The 15,083-nt window shown below is 42.3% G+C and overlaps 1 protein-coding gene across 1 annotated transcript in view; it reads left to right on the forward strand.

Annotated features, from left to right (window-relative positions):
- sdc2 (syndecan 2) overlaps positions 1 to 14,826 on the forward strand; it is a 47,132-nt gene extending 32,306 nt beyond the window's left edge. The window contains exons 2-5 of the mRNA XM_084378753.1: positions 5,433 to 5,547; positions 6,183 to 6,355; positions 8,500 to 8,629; positions 12,181 to 14,826. Of these exons, the coding sequence (XP_084234879.1) occupies positions 5,433 to 5,547; positions 6,183 to 6,355; positions 8,500 to 8,629; positions 12,181 to 12,344 (582 nt within the window). The 3' untranslated portion in view covers positions 12,345 to 14,826. The remainder of the gene's footprint in view (positions 1 to 5,432; positions 5,548 to 6,182; positions 6,356 to 8,499; positions 8,630 to 12,180) is intronic.
- Positions 14,827 to 15,083: the final 257 nt, after the last annotated feature.

A 15,083-nucleotide genomic window follows, 5' to 3' on the forward strand; every position in this document is an offset into this window, starting at 1 on the left:
GATTAGTTATTAACAGTGGATTAATACTGATTTATGTGTGTTTGCATGTACAGTTATGAGCATGCGATGACGTGACTGTGACGTGCTGTTACAGGATAACCTCCTTAACCAATGTAAACAACAACGGTTAGCCTACAAAAAGCTTTGTTAATGATCCCTTCACTGTGTTTATTACAATATATTGATTTCTGCTGCTATAAAAGTCTTAACTTCTTTCACATTGAACAAATTAGGAAATGTAGAAATTGAGGAAAAGAGCAGTTTTGGTTGCTAAGCAGGGATGAGTCAGTCGACTTTAGCTCTGTAATAAATAGGATTCAGAAATTGTCCTCCTTCATGAGAGACCTAATGTCCATAGCCAAAATTAAATGATAAGAATGAAATTAGATATTTTCAACTGGATCAGTTTTACAAGCTCGTCCTGACCTGAATCTCTTCCACAAATAACACTGCAGGATTTTTCTTTCGAATAATTGCCACCGCCACAGCGAAGCAGCCTTTTATAAAAACCTCTGCAAGGCCGCATCTGGTGCATCTAACTGGTTTTTCGCCGTCCTGTCTGCCTCACCTGTCGGCGGATTGATGTCTGGTGCGGCTCGGGCTCGGCGATAAGGGCAGAGAGCAGACACTACCTGTAAATGTCACTGGATTGATAAAGAGAGCAAGGTTTATCGGGGCTGCTCTGTCGGCGCAGAGGCATGTGTGTGTCTTAGCGATAGAGAAAGCCCGCTTTATCAAGTTTGCATTGTGTACACTTGTTTGCTAGTTTGAGCGTGTCCCCGTGGGTCAGATGGAGTCGGTGGAGTTCATCGAGTTCAAAAAGACCATTACCTCCCCTCAGATCTGCGCTGATTCGGCGCCGCTGCGTTTGCTTGTACAGTCGAACCTCTGATCCATAAACACTTTGCTCAAACAGTCGACACAAGAAGATTACACAGGAGTCAGTGGCCTCGTCTACCTGCATGTCAAAAAATGAACAGCTCCTCTTTACACCTGCCGTACCTCGGTGCTTACCTGAAAGGAAGAATAACTCCTGGGTGGATTTGGCCGTATTATCGTTGTTAAGTGAAAGGTTTGACATTTTGAGAAATGTGTTTTTTTTGCTTTCTTGCGGAGAGCTAGATGAGAAGGTTGATACCGCTCCAATGGTAGATAGAAGGAGCCGGTTAGCTTAACTTATCTTAGCACAAAGACAGGTGAAAACAGCTAGCATGACTCTTTCCACGGCTACCAGCACCTCCAAAGCTCAAAATAGTAAACTTGTTTTTTTACACAACTAAGATACACATCAATTAATGAGCTCTTAGACATGTTGGTGGGTTTCTTTTGTTACCTTGCTAGCTGTTTCCAGTCTTGTGCTAAGCTAACCAACTGCTACATGTGGCTGTACCTTCATATTTATCTAATTCTCAGCATATTTCCCAAAATGTCTCACTTTTTCTTCATATTATTTCATATTTTCCATGTATAATACCCTTTACTGACTCTAGTGATTTCATATAGACCTAACTAATAAGAAAACATTAGTTGGTAGTGCATGTGCTCCATGTACAGAGGCTCTGTCCCTGCCACAGCAGGCCCAGGGTTTGAATCCGACCTGTGGCCCTTTGCTGGCCGTCACCCCCCTCTCTCATCCCATTTCCTGTCTCTCTTCAGCTACACTCCCGGATAAAGCCATGAAAAAGACCAAAACACTATAAAACCGAAAAAAAGACAGAAATTCACTTGTTCTAGATCTTAAAATACACATATTTTCAGTTTTTCTTACTCGTCTATGCTTGCAAACTGGCTTTTTCAGCTATAGGGGTGTTTGTAATGTGCATTTTCACTGTTTGCTAGCATTATATACACCAAATGATTATTGATTTATCAAGAAAATAATCACAAAATTATGTTTCAGCCGTTATATTGTATCTTCAGCAGTTCTTGGTTGAAGACAGAAAAAGTAAAACCTTCCTTCTTGTGCAAAACTATGCAAATTATCCGTCCATTAATTCATTTAACAAGTCAGGTGAAAGCATTTGTTACAATTATAATTTCTTTGAAGTCGATGTTTAATAGGTCCGAGGGGAGAGAAAGCCTCTTCGTTGATACTTAAGCTCTTTATGCATTCCTTCACACGTTTCCATTCCTGTCATGTCATATGCTCAATTGCTCCCTCTAATGTGTGTGTACGTATAATCAATGAATCAATGAATGCTCGCATACATTTGTAAAACACGTCCGCTCATGCATGCGTGCTTGTGTGGCCTCTATCTCATTAGTGCCCTTTGTCGCCATTTGATCTGTGGCCTTCCTCCTTTTGGTTCATTGTGCTCGTATCGGGCCAATGTGGGCCGCATGGGCCGGTGGATCGGTGCGCAGGCTGTCGCGCTGGAGGGAGGACGGGGGTGGGAGGTTTGTGTTTAGAGGAGACGAAGGCAAGAGAGGTTAAGATAAAGTTGCTTTGAACAAATTCTCTCTTTGATCAGGCGGCTCAGCGGTGAAAGGCCTTTTCTTCCAAAAGTCAGAGGCAGTTGAGAGAGGAGAGATGGAGATACGTATTGTTCCGTTTCATCTCGCCTCTGTCTTTCTTTTTCGCCTCTTTCACACTGTTGTAAGCTGTGTGTAGTCCCTGCGTCTTTGTTATGGAGAGCGCCAGGCCTCTCTTTCATGACTCCATACAAACACACATATGCACGCACAATGACTTAAAAGCATTATTGAAAACACTCGCATCAGAACGCTGAGTGTAATTGGAAAGGCTGAGATGCAGCAGGGATGTAACCGGGGGGAGAAAAGAAGAGACGCTCGCTCTGTTCTCTGTCGTTGCTTTTGCCATCTGTTCATTGATTAATTGAACCGGAAATTAATCTTCAATAACTCTGATGTTTAGTTCATCATTGAAGTCGTTAATCAAGCAAAAGCAAGCATGTTTATATCTTTTTAAATTGAATATATTTGACTTTTGAGCAGTGTAAAGATGCTATGATTCTGATTGTGATGTGCATCTTTCTTTTACTTTTTTTGGGTAGATTGCAGCCAGGAGAAGCACAGCAGACACACTTGAACATAATCTACACAAAGCATGATAAAATACATGAAAATGTGGCATAAAACATTGAATATTCACTATTTCATAATGAAAACCATCGTAGTTGCAGCCCTGTCCAAACATAAACGTCTAGAACAGGCATGAATTAGGACTTGAGATCATATCTCTAGGCCCATTTTCTCAGCTTTCTCCCAGCATGCCTATTCTCTGCTGTGAACAAAAAACCACTTATTTCCTGCCAAGCCAATTGATTATTTCCTCCAGTCCAACTTCATTCAGCCCCCTGGTTTATCAGCACAGCATCCCCGGAGCAGACCTCAAACTGTAGCGACCGGCTTAATGGATGCAATAGACATAAATTCACGGGGATGATGTAGTGTGGGGTCTCTCTTTTGTACTCTTTTCTTTCTAAAGCAGGACTATCAGTATAGAAATTGACCAGAGTCTGGTGAATAGGAGTTGAATGGATGTTGCCATGGATGCGTTTATAGCCATTCCAGTCACACACACACTCGACACAACACATAAATAGTTACGTGGGCCGTACGCGCACTTGTGTAACAGCTGTAATATCTAAGTGCGGAGCATTCGTCTGCCTCTGCGAGCATCTTAGAGCGAAAACTCCATTTTTTCATCTGATTTCTTGTTAAAATCCCAACTTATACACCATGTGAGGAGCTGCTCTTTAAACAAACAGGCACTGTTAAACTGAGCTCTTTTCAGCCAATCACTCCATTAAGCCGGAACACAAACATTCCCACCGCTCAGGCTTGTTGTCCAGACAACGATGCTGTAGGAGGGGCGACGTGTTGTGATTGGTCGGTCACCTGTGTGGCTGTGCTTCATTGAAGACATAAAATAAATAAGGCTGTGTCTTGAGCAACAGGGGGTGGTAATGTTGATCACTCACTGTCCAAAGCTTTGGTCCAGGATGAAATATCTCAACAGTAATTGGACACGTTACCATGAAATTGTTCTGTACTGTACTAAATGTACTGACATTCATGGTTCCCAGAGGATGAATCCTAACGACTTTGGTGATCCTGTCACTTTTCCTACAGTGCCACCATGAGGTTGGCATTTGGTTTGCTGAGATATCTCAACAGTTATTGTATGCATTGCCATTGCATCTGGTACTGGCACTCTTGGTCCCCAGAGGATGAATCCTCACACCTTTGACGATCGGGTCACTTTTCCTTTAGTGCCACCCTGAAGTTGGCATTGTGTTAAGTGAAATATCTCAACAGTCATTGGATGCATTGCCATGAAACTTCGTACCAACATTTATGGTCCCCAGAGGATGAATCATAACAACTTTGGTGACCCTGTCACTTTTCCTACAGTGCCACCATGAGGTTGGCGTTTTGTTTTGTAAAAATATCTCAACAATTATTGTATGCATTGGCCTGAAATGTAGCTCTGACATTCATGGTCCTCAGAGGAAGAACCCTAATTACTTTGGTGATCCCGTCACTTTTTCTTTAGTGCCACCATTAGGTTGGCATTGTGTTTTGTGAAATATCTCAACAGTTATTGAATGCATTGCCCTTAAATATATATGCTGTTGTTGCCTAGAGGATAAACCCCACTGGTTTTGATGATCTTCTGACTTTTCTTCTCATGCCACCAGCAGCTTATCCAGTAAAAAATGTCAACATCAAGTCAAGTTTTTGTAGAGATGATTCATCTTTCCCACACGATGTACCTAATTATTAAGGTGATCGATGGATTTTTCCTTTAGCGCCACCAGCAGGTTAACATTTGTGGTTTCAGGTGACATTATCATTCCAACCTGCTTATTTGACATGGTAAACATTATACCTGCTAAACAAGCAATGTTGGCATCCTAAAGTTTGCTTAAACTTGCACAGAATTGACTCTAACTCTTAGGAAACAGCTCCGATGTGAAACACGGGGTGATCTGCTGATACTAGCCACCTCTTAAGCACACACTCAGCACACTAATTCTTACTTTATAGCAGATAGAAGAGACAGATTATTACTGTATGTATACTGTCCTGACAGCACACTGTGGTTGCAGAATGGCAAATTAAGCAAAGATTTATGCTATTTAAAACGCACTAACGGTATGCGCTTTGAATTACTACTCGAGAGGTTTTTATGTTTCACAAACTGAAGTGTTGGTCTCGAAGCAAAGTGGCCCGGATTAATAATTAAAATGCTAAAATAAAATCTCAGCCACTCGTCTTTCTGATTCACATTAAGCTGTCAGGTGGTAAAATACCAAAACAGTGAATGTGTGCAAACAGTCGAAAGCCTTCACTTTGTTGCGGTGATGTGGTGCAGAATGAACACTTTCACATGGACTTCTATAAATAGAGATGCGCAATCAAACCGACATTAATCCCCGACACCTTGTTATCTTGTTGTTTTGCAGATAGCACAAGCAGCCAAGGCTTCATCTCAGGCTGATGACTTGTACCTGGATGACACAGGCTCAGGAGGTTACTACCCTGAAGATGATGATGACTTTAACTCAGGGTCTGGCTCAGGTGAGACACGCTCACACACACTTGCATGCTCAGCAGTCATTTGCCAAGAGGCGTCATGACTTAATTTTCAAGTCTGCTGCAGGTAAGTTTTATGAATGCTGGGTTTCTTTCACCGGCAGCCTAAAATTGTGCAATCAGTTCCTCCCTCCTCTCTCTTTATCCCCTTTGTCTTTTCTTCCCTTTCACCGCCCTTCTCTTTCTCTCACTCGATTTCAATTGAGATTGCCTTGTCACCGAGGCTGCCGTGGGCAAGTGTGCAAATTTTACACGTCTCTTTTTTATTAGCTCCTCTGCTCTACGTGCTTTAAGCACCTCTGCAACGCTTATTCCTTTGTCAAAAGTTACTCTTCTTTTTGAGAGAGTTGGATAACTGCGCTGAGAAGAGGTCATGCTAGGTGAAAGGAGACAGCACCGTGATCAATAGCCTTTCCAATACTGTATATACACTCCGTTTCTCTGCTCTGCCACTCTGTATTCAAGGGGAGGCTCAAATAGTAAATAATACATAACAGTTAAGTCCACAATGTGAGGTTTAGTGAGACAATATTGATAACATGCATGCCCATATTGTACATATTTGCACGTGCACACAGCAAATTGAAAGGAGAGTTATTTACTCGTCACTCTTTTCCCAGGTGGAGATGAAGAAGAGAAGGAGGAAACAGTGACCATCAGTGTGGTTTATATCGAGCCCAACGCAGCAGAACCCACCAAGGACTCCACCAAAGATTTCACCCCCAGGGTGGAGACAGCCACGGTCAGAGAAAAGGCCCAGGGCGTCACACCCAGGAAACCAATCAGAACAGAGGTAAGATGTGTAGCTTGACCCATACGGGATTTTTGATACTTGATTTTGATATTTGTGGGTTTAACAAAAAGTTTTCTTAGCACAACCTATAATAGAAATATTCTTGATATGGTTCCCTTAATCTGATAGTAAACAACAACAACACTCCCCCGGTGCTCCTCGCTCCCAGTCCAGGCAGAGGCTGCTAATTTTTTGGGAAATACACTAATTGACTTTGGCACTGAGAGTAAGATAAGAAGATCGACACCTCTCATTTTCGATCCAGGAGATGGTTAGCTTAGCATAAAAGCTGAAAACAGGACTGACAAAAGCCAATACAAATCTGCAGTGACGTGTCAGGAAACAGCGGAGACTCCGGGAAGTCACTGTGCCAAGACAAAATGTGTAAATCAGTGAGCTTTAAATGTCCTGGTTCGTCGATTTCATTCCCTCTGGAAAGAGTCATGCTAGCTACTCCCTCCTGCTTCCAGTCTTTGTGCTAAGCTAAGTTAAATGTCTTTTTTGCTGTAGTTTCAAATTTAGCATCAGGAAAAAAAGATCTTCCTCTTGCTCTTGGCAGGAAAGCGAATAAGCATTTTCTCCCGAAATGTTAAACTTTTGGCTCATTTTCTACATTCCTTCCAGTCTAAAACTTGCCATGTACTTAAGTGAAACGCGGTTTATCATATTATCACATTAAGGAACTGAAGGTCATTTCTAATCACAGTGGCTCTTTTTCCTGACTTAACAGAGAGCGACGGGGCACCTCAGTATGTCTTTAGCTGACCCAGTATGTCATCAAATCCCCTGTAATACCAGAAGCCGTGAGGTCGCTTTCGGGATAAAGATCAAGTGCTCACGTCAATTCTCAGTGTTTTCGCTCCATTGCAAATTATGGAGGATTACATCTCTCTCGGACATAATCACATATTCTGGAACCATCCTAGATCTCACTTCTGTGTTGCACTCTTACTATACTGTACTGGATACTACATCTGTTTGGGATTAGTCGTCAAGGTCTCAACCCCCCTAAGCCAAGCCTACCTGGCCCTGTTCCATTTTTTTTCCTCTCTTGCCTTGGTCACTACTCCTTTCCAAATGCACTGGCCCTGTTCCACTTTGGTCCTCTGCACCCTTCTCTAGTGTTATTGGAAAAAAGCACTGGATGCATGGGCCCGCATCCATACCAGATACTTTGCTTCTTTTCCTAAACTCAGAGAAAAACCTTGGGGTCACTGGCTATGTTTTCATTGCACTAATCGTTTTGGGCAATCTGGATTTGCTCCACTTTCCTCTCTGGCCTGCTTCTATAGGATTCACTGGCCAGGTTCCATTTTGGTCCCTGTTCCCTTTCTTTGACTAGACCTACTGCTAAATGGGCCAGTCCGATCCTCACTCTTTCGTTAGATAGACTGAAAAATATAGTTGTAGAGGTCATATTATGCTTCTTTGGTTTTTGTTATGTGGCATTTTTTGTACATGTAAAAGTTCTGCAGAGTGAAAAAGCCCAAAGTCCACGCCAAAGGGAGTTACTCTCTCCCACAGAAAACACTGCTTCTGCACTGCCTGAAACGTTTGGTTTGGAGTCGAGCACTTTACCTCTGCAACTTACATGCGTCACTACGTAACAGGCGTTATATAAATATATATTTTTATATATGTTTATTATAAAATATATACACTCCAGTCAGCTGTAGCTGCTGTAGCAGCGTTATTTTAGATCACACTACCTTGCTCTGCATGAAACCGCCCTACTCTGCCTCTGATTGGCTTTATCCTGCCCGTTAAATAAAGCACGTGCAACTCTCATCCCGTGCTTAAACAACCACATATTATTGTTAATAACTGAGCAATAATGTGCTGTTGAGCAGATTTTGTTACCTCTGAAGTCATGCTAGTTGTTTCCTCATTTCCAGTCTCTATGCTAAGCTGAGCTAACTGTCTGTAATTTCCTGTTAAACTCACAAATATCAATCTCTTTCGTCTAAAAAGGAATTTAGGCATTACACCAGAACACCCAAATGAACCCAAGTCCTCTTAACACGCAAACAAAAAATATTGGAGGACAGAATGTGAAAGTCAGCTGTCAATAAGGAAACCTTAATCGTTTTTCTTCCCCCCTCTCTTGCCTCTTTCCTGCTCCCGTCTTCCTTCTCCTCATGCAGGCACCAGTGCCAGTTACAGAGGACATGCAGAGGAACCAGATGACTAGTACGACTAGTGCCCCCGGCTCACCCCAGGAGGCCGTTGAGGTCCGCACTGAAAACCTCTTCCAGAGGACAGAGGTGTTGGCAGGTATGTGTCATAATAAGCTGCAAGAAAATATCCAGTATTTTTCCTATTAATTTGACTCCAGTTTGTGTTTATATTTTAGACATCGGTTCTGTGGTAGATGCTTTTTCAAAGGCAGTGATCTGTTTTCATGAAGCTGAGCGCAGATATGATGAATGCTACCTTAAAGGACTAGTTCCACATTTTGGAATACGTGCTTTTTACATTTCTTGCCAAGCGTTGGATGACAAAATTGATATCCTTCCGTCTGTATGGCAAACATGAAGCTACTGCCAGCAGCCGGTTAGCTTAGCCTAGCAGCAATCGTGTCACAACTTGAAGGAAGTCACTACATCCGGACATCCAGGAACATAACCTCTAGCGAAACACAGCAACCGAGGTGTAGCATGCTAACTCTCCAGGAAAGCTTAATTCCCAAAATGTGGAACCATTCCTTTCATATTTCTTTCCAAAATTAAAGTAGCTTGTCAGTTTTGATGCCGCACCAATAAATTATTTGTTTATTGGGCTTATTTAGATCATATATGTTTCAACATTTCTGGCATATTTCAGCAGCAAAGCCTCAGAAAATTGCTGAAATATTTCCCTCATATCTCCCACCTGATCCCCTTCTCAAAATAATTACTTTTAATAAACTCCATCTGTGTCCCTCTGTGGGACCTTGTAGAGTTCACTGAATTGTGGGTGATTCAAGTGTGTCTGCTGCTCGCTTTGAATACATGAAAGAGGGTGGAAAAGGAAATTATCGGACTCAAAATCACTGTATACTCTGATGCCGTCTCTCTTTCCCTGCGTGTCTGAGGCAAACATTGATTGGCACCTCGCTTTTTACTTTGTTGTGATATCCATCTGGTGCTGGCAATATGCAGAAACAACATCAAGAAGGACAAATCAGGACAGTCTCACATCTCTCTCCTAGTTATCGTCTCATTTCATCTTTTGCATATTGTTCTTGGATCGTGATGGAATAATAATTGCATTGCCGGTAGAAAGTCTTTGGATGAAAAAATGTAAATCTCCTATACAAGGTTCATGTCAGCTTGTCTCTCCCCTCTCGCCTTCTCCACCTCGTTCTCTTTACCCTTCCTCTAGATTATAGCCATTACTCTTCATCTCCCGTATGACTTCTATAAAAATAATTGCCCATAATCTAATTTTCATTTATTCGCTCTGCATTGCTTCTCGGAGCTCGGCAGCTGGGTGTGTGCCATGATCTTTACCCATGGGGCCGTGAGGCAAGTCAACATGTTGAAACCTAAAGTGGAGCACGGGGCAGATTGTGGCACCAGAAGAGACCTTAAGGAGATTAGGAAGCTATAAAGAACCTCATACAGGCATAATTGGGAAGGAGAGTGAAATAAGCCCATGTGGTGAGTTAGGAGCATTAGTGAGGAGAGTCGGGGTCAAAGCTGGAGGGGGGTGCTTCTTAACACAGCCTGGGTGGATTTATGCAGATTCCCCTTGATGTCACACCACTGTGGGCCAACTGGTTTACAATAAGTCCTTTTACAGAAAGTTTAACCTACATACGATGGCGAGAATTTCATGTCTTTTGCCTCAATTTACAAAGAAATGCACACAGCCTGTTTTCAGGAACTGTGCCTTTAAATGAGCCATCGTGACTTCTGTATGGTTGTGATGTCACAACGATACAGTCCCCGGCACGTCCATGGTTGCAAAAACACTGCCGGACCTGATGCCGGAACAGAGAGGGCAGTGCCTGTTCAGGCCTGTGAGAGCTGACCAATCAGAGCAAACTGGGATTTTTTTGGGAGGCGGGCCTTAAAGAGACAGGCGCTGAAACGTACCGTTCAGACAGAGGGTGAATAGAGGGGCTGCAGCAATGGACAGTATCCGAAATATGTGGAAAATTTAAGTATTTCTAGTAGATATCCAAAGTTAAAGTAAACGTAAAAGTAAAGTAAAACGTAAAGTTAAAGTATGAATCTGAAAATGACACTTTGACACAAACATGGCTGTCCAATGTACCCACCACCACCACCGTAGTAGGCCTCTTCTGGCCGTGTCCACTCTCTTCTTGTTGTGGGCCGTCCTGGTTATGGCCGAAGTTCAAAACTTGCACAACTCGACATTGCATCTGTTGCTCCTCACCGTCCGATCTCTTCCTACACACACGCCCTAATTCGCCAAACTAAGAAACTCGTCAGAACATTAAACTGTGAAATCACTCAAGTTAATTTGCGAACAGATGGCGACTTGGCTAATGAGAAAGGATGTGCAATCTCAAGGATTCACTTAGGAAATGACAAATCACATTAAGCAAGCTCTGTCACTTGGATGCAGTGTTTCCAAATTATGAATTAAAGGGGCGTTCTGCTAATTTTACTAATGAAGATCAGTTATCTCGTCATAGTTCAGCTCAGCTCGAGAAAACGCTTTGTCGAATCTGGGAATATACTATCATTATCTTTTATCTTAACGCCGATGTGAAGATGTGGTACGTTTAATGAAAGACACTTTTGAAATGCATTGTGGGAAGTGTAGGATCCAGTTTTTTTTTTTAAACTTCACCCACGGTTGGGACCAAAAGTCAGGAAATATTAGCCGCGGCTGCTACAGTTTTGTCCGTAGTTCTGTCTAATGTGAGTCCCCTGATATTTTGGAAGTGCAATACTAAATAGCTGTTATACCCATACAAAAGTCTCATTCATAAATATCTGGATACACACACACAAAAGCCCAGCCCACATGGATTTTCAATATAAGGCACCAAAAATGCTGTTGTGGTGGTGAAGCATGAAAAAACCAATACCAAAATACTTTATCTTTTGTTGCAAACTCTCCAAATAAAATCTTAAAAAAAGATTCCTGAAGTTTTTTTTTCTAATCATCCAGCCAGAAAAACCCATCAGAAATGAAGGACCCTTTTCGACTTTGTGTTATTCTGCGTCGCTGTCAATATTGAAGCCTTACGATGAGATTTATCCGGCAGTTGGGGAACCGAAATAGGATTTAGCTCGAGCCACGCTGGAATGGTTGTTGTTTGTTTGTCTCCATTGGATTTATTCGCCCGACTGTTAAGCAATGGAACCAATACCATCAGCTTCTTCCTCTTAAGCCCCAGTCGGCAGTCGGTGATTGGAATACAGACCATGTCGAATCAGCCACGCTTGAGGCGACGTGGCTCTGTGTACCAATCAAGGATCAGAGCCTTAATACCCCCTAAATTGAACACTTACTTCTCTCGCCAAGAGGATACATGTGAGACGAGGTGAAACGAACCACAGAAAATGATGGACTTTTGTATCTCTCGGGACAAATTGAGGGTTTCACAATTGACATGAAGTAAGTGCATCCAGCTGATGGTTGCCACCTGGTTGCACCACATTTAATCGCTCAGTTTTGATCATTTGCAGGGGAGCTGCATCGGTAGTTTTGAAATGTGTTGCATCAATAGCAGATAGTGTTGCTAAAATAAACTGTCATAATTGATTGCACAAGATAGCAGACTCATCCTGCGCTCGGTTCACGTTAAGGTCACGCTGATTAGACTTTGAGCGTTGATGGTTTCCATTCTGTCTCTCTGCCCTCAGCCGTTATTGCAGGCGGAGTCATCGGCTTCCTGTTCGCCATCTTCCTCATCCTCCTCCTGGTCTACCGCATGAGGAAGAAGGACGAGGGCAGCTACGACCTGGGAGAGAGGAAACCCTCCGGCGCAGCCTATCAGAAGGCCCCGACCAAGGAGTTTTATGCATAGAAGCCGGCCCGCCCCGTCATCAGAACGACCACATCGCGAGTGACTGTCGAGAAAAACGCAGTCGACAACAGCAAACCTGTTCAAACACAACAAGAAACAAGTTGATTAAGGAAAAATAGCATAAAGGAAAGCTTTTGCATAGAGTATTGTAATTAAGACCTTTTCTCTCTTCTTTTTTTTTTTTTTTTTTTTTTTTAAATGAAAACCAAGCATTTCTCATTTTATGGCAAATCTCAGTGTATTTAAACATTTTGTGTATTATTTGAAAAGGCTGAAAAAATAAAAACAGGATCTGTAAAGGCGAGGAAACTAATCGCATCTGTCTTCTGTCAGAGGAGCTGTTTTTAGTCGCTGACTACTTTTAACTGTAGCAGTATGGTATTTGTAAAGAAAAAAAATTTAAAAGTGGAAATAATTGAATATAATTATTCTGTATCAATCCTGCTTTCATTTTTTTCTTTTTATTTTGTCCTAGCATGTCTGATGTTGATCTCTAAAGGTGTATTACATTAATTTATCTTTTCTCTGATGTTAAAAAAAAAAAAATTGCCTTTGTAGTTTTGATGAAGCTCTTTGGTCTTCATATTAACGCTGTTAACGGTCAATGTAAATGTTCTCCCTTCAGGTTACAATGTTTATTATTTGCTCTCACATCAGTTTTTTTAGTCAAACGTGAGCGTTTCATTATGTCTTGTTTATTTGTTTGTTCTCTCTTCTCAGTGTAGCCTTTTTCTTTTCTTTTCTCGACAGCGTTTAATTTCCATACCAGGTCTTTAAAAGACAAAAACAAAGTGTGTCAGGGCTTGAGAAAAATCACAAATCTCGCTTCTGTTCGTCTCGCTCAACTTCTTTTTTCTATTTAAATGCATTCTCGTTCACATTGCACAATCACTGCTTTTGCTTCCCACTGCTGTCGTGCAGCTTTGCGTGTACGTAGAGTGTTTTGGGGTGAAGTTTATTCTCCGTGGCTTTTGGTGTTTTTTGGCCCATAGCCGCCTCCCTCTCGATTTGTCCCTTGAGTTTACTGACAGCACCCAAACTCTGCTAGCACCCTTTCACCCTTACATCTCCTCCCCCTCTCTCTGTTTACCCTAAGCTCCCTCCCTACCTCCCACCTTCTTTTTAATCAGATTGGAGCACGGCCAGTCGAGTTGTCAACCCCCAACCAACCTCCCCCCCGCCCCAACTCACTCTCTTTTTCAGCTGTATGGAGCCACCCGGGTAGCCCGGTGTTATTGTCCGTGTCCCAGTGTCGATGCTTTAGGCCCAAAGATCTGCTAGCTGAAGGCCTGCTACTGCTTGGACACAAACACACCATGCCAGGGCCGAGTCCCCACATGCAGAGCACATACCTCTGCAGCAAACAGCACCAGATCCCCCCCACCCCCCTCCTCCTCCTTTGGAAACCTAGTTTCTCTCAGAGGGATTGATAAATAAGGTTGCACAGAAAATGTAAGACTCCAGTGTTACGTCTGAATAGTCTTTGACAAGACACGTTGAGGGCTATTCATGTTTTTTTTTAAGTGGTCAGTGCAGGCAATTCAAAAGAGCTTTTGCTGAAAGATGAGGTTGTTTACCAGGTTTCAAACCTACATCGTTTTGATGCCATTTTGCATCCCCAAAATGAGTTAAGCTGAATAAAAGGCCAAAAAATGGCTGTTGAGGGGGGAAAAGCCACAAAGCTACAGCAAATGAAAGCACAGGTTACGGTCACATGACAAGAAACAGTTACTGAAACCTCCTTTTCTTTTCTTTTCTTTTCTTGTTTTTTTCTTTAAACATTACATAACTTGCTCCGAGGAGACACACACGTTTTGTCCGGCGAGTTTGTGAAGTTGCCTTTTTTCAGCTGTACAGTAATGTGAAGTAGATACAGTAGATGCTGTCACATCGTCTAAACTCCTAACGCCACCACACCACCCACATGAAGCTGTTCATCCCTCGTGTTCCTCTTCCTTTTGGTTGTCCACTTCCATCCTCTTTTATCCCCCCCCCCCTCCTCCCCGTCTCTGTTGTCCGTTCTCGTCATAAAAATTAAGGTACTGAACTATACTGAAAAACCCAAAGACTCACAGTATTTCTACTCCCGACCTCCTCTCATTACCACCCCCCTCCACCATGGCCACATCATGTTGTTTCCTCATTCTCTCTTTTCTCGTCACTCTTTTAGTTCTTATTTTCTCTCTATTAGAGACCTGACCTTTGAGTCCAATTGCTTATTAGTATATGAAAAGATATATAAATATATATAAATGTATATTCACAAATGTTTTAAACCTTCAAAGTGCCTACCATTTGGAAAATGTACTTGCTCATGGCGAGCATGTGGCAGGTGTGTACACACAGGAGGGGTGTAAACGACTTGACTGGCATTCTGTGAGCATGGATGACTGTAATGGTAACTTTTTTTTAGTCTTACAAAAGCTGACAGTATTGTACCTATAAGTTGAAACAACACTACTGAATAAACATTGTGGCCTAATATCAAACTGCGTCTGCCGTCTTGTTTTCAAATCACACACCACTCTGCGATTTGTCTGATTGTGGCAAATTTTTTAATCAGTGAAATAACTTGGTAAATCAACATTCAATAACACGGAGCTCGACGCTTGTCGCGACTTCAATTAGGGGTCCCTCAAGTGCATCCCAATTATCAGCCGATGAAAAATGTGTGACTTCAGGGATTTGGATGGAAATTAAAATAAACAGCTTTTACGGGGGATGAAGTTGTTTATCCGG

This window comes from Pagrus pagrus (assembly GCF_965226575.1).
Source record: "Pagrus pagrus genome assembly, chromosome: 17".
Taxonomy (NCBI): Eukaryota; Metazoa; Chordata; class Actinopteri; order Spariformes; family Sparidae; genus Pagrus; species Pagrus pagrus.